The following is an 8,461-nucleotide window of genomic DNA, read 5'->3' on the forward strand; positions in this document are numbered from 1 at the left end:
TTATTTTCCTAGTCGGTCCTTGGAGCACTTTGCCCTGTCTTTTCCACCTCAGTTCTGCCAACCCAGTTTGCTGTGTGGACGTTATGTGGTCATTATGCACCAAATAGGGCAGAATGGAACAGTGGCAGAGACTGCCTGGTTCAAATCCTGGCCCTGCTGTTCATTAGCTGTGTGACTTGGGAAGGTATTTAGTCCCTAAGTTTCTGCTCACCTAACATAACAATAAAACTCTGCTTCATGTAGTAAAACATTAAATGGAGTGCTTTATTTAAAGTCCTAAGAACAGTGTTCATGATTCAAATAAATATGATCACAATATAACCACAAGTGTTCACCTGAGCCAGGAGATGTGGTACAGACTGTTCATATGGTGGATTGAACTGGATTGAACTGGAAGGCTCCCACAAGGCCATGCAGTGTCTATAAGTACTAGGTGGCTTCCTTGGGCCTTGGGAGGTGAAGCTACTTAAAACAAAAAATACCCTTTATCATGGAACCCGATTTTGATAGTTTGGTGGTATGTCCAATATTATTAACCACAGCACAATGAGGTGTGATTTAAATTCTCAGTGAGCTCAGAAACTTTTAAATAGATATGCCAAATAGATAAACTGCACTTAATCCAATAAACATTTTAAAATTGGAGTTTGAAAGTAGACATTTCTCATATGTCTGAGCCTTTTCAGAGGCACATCATTGGGTTCACAGCCACTTGAGCCTTATAAAAATGTATTTCATAAATGTCACACTAAGTTTACAGCTAAGATATTGTACTAGGTGACTGCGGCAGGATTGGGAGCTTTGTTAATTGTGGTTCTTGCCTCATAAATAAGGGTGCCATAGGCGTACAAACTCCAAATAAAAGTATGATATTAAATATGTTTTAGAACATGGAAAATATTCCCCCTAAAGTAACTATTCACCCAATGTCTAATGTCTGTGGATAAGATGTTTTAAAATGATACAGCTCGATAAATACAAACACTTGTTTTTCTTCTTGATCCTTAGCAGAGCCTGTCCTGTGCAGTAGCATACATTAATTAAGTTTACTGGGAGATTATAGAGCAGTGAGGACTATTAAAAACTTTATAAGTATTACTTGGACTATAGTTTAATCACTCGTTAATATCCATTGTCTACTTTTAGAGCATTTGACTTATGGATATGTACATAATATTTATTTATTTGCCTTTGTAAAATCAAAGATTTTAACTGTTACTGCACCTTACCATATAGGAATACAGGTTGAGAAGGTCAAAGAATTAGCTATCTACATGGATGAGATTAAATAAAGAGAATTTAGGATGTCAATGGAAAAAAGAAAAGGCAACATCCTTAAGGAGTTAGCTTGAAATTATTATCGGATGACAAAAACAAGCAGGAAGTGAAAAAAATCAAAACACTTAAAAGTTATAATTAAAACTTCTATGAGGCAAAAGATACATTCTTTTAAGAGTTAAAAAAAACCCCTCATCATTTGACTCAACATTGGGAAAAATACTCCTATTGCTTACTTTGTGTTGCTCTATATAAGAACCACATTCTTTGGGGACTTAAAAGAAAGTTTCTTTCTTGAGATATACTTTTAAGATTAAGAAACATGTTATCAGCCATGAGTCTATAAAAATGAACTCTTGGGCTACAAATGAAGTCTGTAGTCTCAGCACTCCATTTTCCCAGCCCCATCCTTTGTAAAATGTTATGGATCGAATCTTGCCTCTCCCCTCCTACTTATGCCCATGACCTAACACCTCAGGATGTGATTTCATTTGAAAATAACATTGTTATGCTGCACAAGGGTAGGCTGATACTCCAAAGTGTTTCTTGTCTTCATCAAAGGAGACATTTGGACATAGAGTCTGCCCGAAGAGTGGGACACACATACACAAAATACCACCGAAAGACAGAAGTTATGCTTCCATAAAGGAACGGACTACCAGAGAGAGATGAGAAGAGAGACCTGGAGCAGGCTCTCTCTCAGAGCCTTCAGAAGGGGTGTGGTCCTGCTCCCATTTTGACTTTGGGCTTTTAGTTTCCAGAACCATTTGACAGGAGGTTTTAGTTGTTAATCTACTCTGCTAGTGGTAGTTTGTCCCAGCTGCCCCAGGAAGCCCATAAAAAAGGTAATGCCTTAGGTGTTCGGATTGTAAGAAATTACCCCTCCTTTTCATTTTTTCCCAATATTTCATAGGTCTTTTCTATGTTAGAAAATTGAGATGAAAAGTAGCTTTTGAGTCAAATCTTATGTTGCTCTCTCACAGTAGGTTCTTCTTAAGTAACTTAGTTTGCTCATCAAGAATTGGAAAGTGAAGAGAAACCTAGCTCTCTGAATTCTCCTGAGTTTGCTTACAATTAGAGATACAAGTTTCTCTGCATTTTCCGGGGTAGTTTTCCAGGTTTGGAGGGCTGAGCCTATTTCACGGATCAGGAAAATAAATTTTATTAGTTTGCAAATTCACTTATTTCCTGTCTGAATGTGCCAAGTACCATTTTTATTTTTGTGATTATTCAAAGTTATAGTTGAATTTAGAAAAATGACTGTTTCAGTGTGATATTAAAAAACTGATGTAGTTGAAAAAGGGAGTGTCTGGAATGCAGCTTCTAACTTATATGTTACAGAAATAGTTGTTTTACATTAGGTTTCACAACGTGCCCAAGGTAATAAGTATTTTCTTAGACTGCTTTGTTTAACCTTCCCAAGTAACTTTGAGATGAAGATCTTACTATCATTAGACAGGTGAGGAAACTGAGGCTTATTTACTACTAGATAGATGAGGAAATTTAGCATCTCGGGGTTAGAAGTTACAGAGTTTGATCCCAGAAACTGTAGCCTGTACTTCCACAGAAGGCACCACTATCTGACACAAGTTCCCCTTGCTGTAATTTTTTAGCATTTTGGAAAAAATCCAATTTCCTTCTCCTGGGTGTACAATGAAAATATACAAGCCAACAGCCAGCAGAGGCCGCACTGGGAAAATGGAGCAAATTTAAGACAGCATGTGATTATCTCCTTCTTCCATTAAACCCTGAGCTACGCGTTCTGCGTAAGCTTTGATTTTAAACATGGCTTTTTCATTCGCAGTTGAACGACATGCCTTTGAATGTGAATATGGAGCAAGTGAAGTTAAAGCATAATGCCTGCCTCTGCTGGAGAAGTGTAACCCATGCCGGCAGCATGTGCAGTTGCTCACTGGGTTCACCCACATTCCGTGCCTGTTCCTCTACGTGCCAGGCACTGATCTGATGACGATTTCCTGCTTTAGTGTGTTTAACCTCAGAAGAATGTTCAAACAGATTAGGATGTTCTAAGAGGGAGCACGTAACATACTTATAGGACAGAAAACAATATTGGCTTTATACTGTCTTTGGACTATGGGAGAATTTAATTGTTCTTTAAATCTACGTGGAAAGACTCTCACATTTTTATTTTACCAAACTTTTGTTACCTGTAGTATTTTCAGAAATAATTGGGCCATCAACCAGAACTCGAAAAAAACTTTACTTGCAAATGGATGCTTTGCTTTCAATGTGATGCAACTAGAAATGCAAAGATGTAAATGTCAAAATAGTCACAGAAAAAATAATTGCTAACAGTAGTATAGTTATGAGCAGCAAAATCTGTTGGTAGCCTACACTGTAGTTTCTAATGAAATCAAAAGTAATTTATGAGTTTATATAGAATAGTATATGTTCTAAAGTTTTATTTGGTTGCAAATATCATTCCCTACCTAATATGCCTGGAGAAAAAACATGTGCACTTAACTATAATTCAAGTTTATGTGAGGCATAGTTAAAAGTGAAAGAATTACCGGCTGTATTGGACGTAACTGGCCTTGCAATTGCCTCCGATTTGGTTTCACAGAGAAAGTCATCGATGGAGGGACTCAGGAGGGGCCTGCTTTCTTGTTGCTCATTCACCAGCTGGGAAAAAATGAACACAGGCATTAAAAGGCTCCGTCAAAACTGCAGGATCAGGTGAGTTAAAATGCAGCCTTGCAACAAAATGGGAACAGCAAGCCTACTGAAAATAAGTACATACATAAATAAATAATGGGGTGGGGGCAAGAAAGAAAGAAAGAAGGAAAGGAAGAAGGAAAGAAGGAAAGAAATCTACCAGGGAGAGGCAAAGGAGCCTTTTAGCACTGCCAGCAGTTTTTTGGATGCAGCCAACTTTGAATTTTAAAGCTCAAGCCTTTTCCCTTTCTCTTGGAGTAGTTCTAGAATTATCCTCCAGTTTCCATATGCAGAAATGACACTTATTGAGTCACAGGGCCGATCTCTCTCCACACTCAGACAAAAAGCTGAGCCTGAGATCTGGACATCACGGGCTCTGTGAAGACCCGACGTTGGTGTGTATGTGGTGGTAAATGGGAACACATGGGTCAGCAGGTTATGAACGAGCACTCTCCTTTCCTCCCTCTCTTAAAAAACTCACTTCACCTAAAACACACCCTCTATGTTTCCTTGGAATGCTTTTGTAGTACCTAACAAATGTTATTTGAGGAGAGTAGAAAATACTGTTATGTTGATTGTACAGGCATCTAGTAGAAGTTTGTGAAAATCTATAATAAAATACATTCCTGTAAATTCAATCATGTTTTTCTAGTAGCTTGTTCTATAATTCAGCAATTTTTTCAGTTAGGTTTTTAGTGGGTCTCAGTTGTTAGTGGTAGCCAACTATTAACTTTCACTTATTTTGTACCTTTTGGAATCTAGACTTTCTATGGTTAAAAGAAAATACGCTTAGGATACACAAGTGGTTAATCCCTAAATTAACTGGCCTACTTTTTCAGACATGGCCATATAATTTTCCACTTGTCATAAGAAAATTAATTTATTTTTAAAATTCTATTTTAAGAAACATAATATGTGGAACCAAATACTCTGAAGTAACACCAAATCAAAATACTTATATGACTCTACTTTTACTTCAGTGTTTCTTTGGCCAGTAGTGTCAATGTAATAGCAATGGAAGACAAGAAGGACCCGAATAATAGTAAGTACAAGAAAAAGTGCCATTCTATTTTCCTCAAAGCACAATATGGAAGTATGTAATGGTCACTCAGGGACTGAAACCAAGACACACATTTGGTACTTTAACATATGCTATAATTTAAGTATGGGAAAATAGATCTCCATCAGAGCCTATAATTTTGATATAGAGTTGACAGTTTGATGTTCATACTTTATAATTTGTGGATGTTATTGAGAGATAAACATTGGGAATACTCTTTTAGTGTTCAAGTTATAGTGATAGGTATTTCTTAAATTATTGTTAAGTTTATGTGTTTAATATGTATAAAGTTTCACAAATTTCACTAGGAGCATCCAACACACACACACACACACACACACACACGCACACACACAGACACTTCTTGTTGGTTGTTCCTTTAATCTCTAAGTGGAATCATGAGTTCCTTCACATTTTATTTTTTGAATTTGAACATTAGTGAGTATTATCCATACTATTTATTTTGAAACATTTTTTAAATGCTGAGGGTCTGTAAGCCTCCCATGTCTGTGGGATAAAATATATTTGAGTTTTTATAAAAGTCATGGTCTATTTGATTTGAGGAGTAATGTACAATACGTTCTGGCATAATGTCAATTTTGTTATCTGGAAATGTACTTGAAAGTACTGGTACAGAATATAATACACTAGAAAATGAAGAAATGGCTAAGCTTCATGATTCTGTGACTGCTTCTGAAAATGTGACGAGTATCCCAGACTCTGTATCACATGCATAGGCGGTTCAGATGCAAACTGTGAGTTTGCAACATTTTGCAAAGGAACCACTCGTTAGTGTGTAAGTCCTGGTATAAGTTGCTCTTTTGGTCCTATGTGCTTAATGTGATGATCCTCTCCAGCCTGACGGAGCTTCAGTGATGTGGCCTTGACTTCACAATATCAAATGAGAGTTGAATTCTGCTGTTATGAGTAGGCATGGAATTTGAAAGTCCCTATTAAATATGGTGCTACATTATACTTATGTAAGTTATGTTTTACACGTTTGCATTTGTGCAATATCCTTGCTGGCCTCTAGTTCTAGGTCTTATTGACCCATTGGCTAAATTGTATAAGGCCAAGAGACCAGACTCGGTCAATATTACTGAGACTTTAAACATGAATATGTAGGCAGGATGCCACATGCTTGTCTTTGATAACCATTATTTATATGAGAAAAAGTCTAGTTTCATTAACAGATAACTAAGAATAACTGAATCCCTTAACTCATGATCTAAAAAAATATAGGTTGAGTATCAATTTTGCAAAATGCTTGGGGCCACGGGTATTTCAAATTTTGGATGTTTTTGGATTTAAATACAAAATGAAATGCCTTAGGATGGGACCGAAGTCTAAACCCTCATATGCAATTTATATACATAATCTGAAGGCATTTCTGTGTAATATTTTTAGTAATGTTAAAATTATTTAAAATCAATATATAAAATAAAATACATATTAAAAATATGTAATCTTTCTCTGCAAATCATCACATGAGGCCAAGTGTAGACTTTTCCACTCATAGCATGATGTTGCTGTTTAAAACACTTCACATTTTGGAGCATTTCAGATTTCGGATTGGGGATGAAATAATTTTTATGTAGATAAATACAAATTATATTCTATGAAAATCTCCTTGTACTCTTTTTTTTAAAAAAGAGCCAAGAATTTATCCCTATAATTTTGTGCATCATATGCAGAATAAGCCTAAATCATCTATAGTTTTAGAATGTCAGGGAGGTTGATTTCTGTACTTTTAGTCCTCAATGCTGAAAAACTATAAATTTGAAAGAATTCTGGAAAGTAAGAGCATTATTACAAAAACATCCAAATAGGAAAACAAAGAAAAGGCACAGTTAGTGAGAGAGTTGTCTTTTCAAAGGAAGTTTTAAAAAATTCTTTCATTCAAGTTTTTTGATATATTTTCTGGAGAAAGCACCTTTAGCATTCAGCATAGGTAGAAAGGTATACAACAGGGAGCTTGTTTGCAAGACTAAGGGAGCCCAGGACAAAGACATGGCTTCTCCTGTCTGCTAGGCCTCTGCCTCTAGAGGGCCGTGTCTCTCCCACACCTACCAAATGGCCTTGTTTCTGACCATAATACACTGGTAGAGTGATGACAGCATTGTGCCAGCCTCCCTCCTGTTCCTAAGGCGCTCCTATGGTTTTCTCTCACAAATGCCAATCAAAGAGTGTCCAACAAGCTACGTATGACTCTGTGTCTTCCTAGCTGGAGCACAAGTTAGCTGTGGGGAAATGGTCTGGTTGGAGCTGAGGAGACAGCAGGACTCCAGGTGAAGAGGATGAGAGGCCAGATGACCAAGAACATGGAGATGTAATTAGGACTGAACAGGAAGTGTTTTGGCTTTGATGAAGATATGAAAGATGAAATAAGAATTCTTACATAGCTAAATTTTTTCTTACAGTCTGAGGTCAGAGACTAACTCTATCAAACTCACATTTATATTCACCACAACTTCAAAGGGGTTTAATAAATGGCTGACAAATGAGACAGTGATTTGGCAGAAACTGAAGACATGAAAATAACTATCCTCCAAGAATCCGATTAAACTGCATCTTCAGTTGCATGACTTAGGATTGATTATTTTGGCTATAGAAATTACCATTTTTAAAAATTTGTACAGATATGTATGGCTTCTCCCATGCCCCTCCCTCTTCTGCTTTTCAAACAAGTTTATGGTTTTTCCTTTGCTGACTTGAGAATAAACTCCTTTAAGATCACAAAGGAAATTGTCAAATGGAACTAAATGTCCCTAACAGTCCTTCTAGATTTCGCATCCAAGTTGTGTGCCATTTATTCTTTCTTTCATTGGTAAGATAAGGTTTATAGGCTTTCTTTTAGAATCATTTCTCTTAGAGGGGAAGTATGAACTTCCCTCATTTTACTCTTCAGGGAGAGAGTATATTGAGGTTTTTGAAAATTATAGAAAATTGAAAGTTTCTCATTTTTTTTGAATAACTGAGTTGGAGTAAGTGAAATTTTGGTTTAACAAGGTTACACTAAGTCCTTGGTGTATGAACATTTGAGTTGCGCACGTTCACAGATATGAACAGATCTCATATTACAAACATCCACAGATGCAAACAAATCGTGGAAGCTCCCATGTCTGTGGGACATTGGCACAGTTGTGCTGCTTGTGCGTACTGTGCAATATAGTACAGCGCTCAGTCAAATTCCAGGATGTCCAGAAGTGAGAGGAAAAGCAGTGGTGATGCGGAGGGGACTCCTAGGATGTGCAAAGCAACATGCATGGAGTGTTTGTGTCAAAGGTATGTAAGACTCGCTTTGTTGGACTTACAAAAGAATCCCATTTACAAACGCTCTCCCAGAACAGAATTTATTAGTAAGTTGAGGACTTAGTGCATCATAGCTAAGAAAACCCACTTCATTAGTTGTTTTTTTTTTTTTTTTTTTTTTTTTTTTTTTTTTTT

The 8,461-nt window shown here is 36.7% G+C and overlaps 1 protein-coding gene across 8 annotated transcripts in view; it reads right to left on the reverse strand.

Annotated features, from left to right (window-relative positions):
* Pex5l (peroxisomal biogenesis factor 5 like) overlaps positions 1-8,461 on the reverse strand; it is a 217,273-nt gene that overhangs the window by 76,449 nt on the left and 132,363 nt on the right. For all 8 annotated transcript variants that reach the window (XM_033762541.1, XM_033762540.1, XM_033762536.1 and 5 more), the window contains one exon: positions 3,810-3,921. In XM_033762541.1, coding sequence (XP_033618432.1) covers positions 3,810-3,921 — 112 coding nt within the window. The remainder of the gene's footprint in view (positions 1-3,809; positions 3,922-8,461) is intronic.

This window comes from Fukomys damarensis, unplaced genomic scaffold, assembly GCF_012274545.1.
Source record: "Fukomys damarensis isolate Sample0158 unplaced genomic scaffold, DMR_v1.0_HiC HiC_scaffold_12, whole genome shotgun sequence".
Taxonomy (NCBI): Eukaryota; Metazoa; Chordata; class Mammalia; order Rodentia; family Bathyergidae; genus Fukomys; species Fukomys damarensis.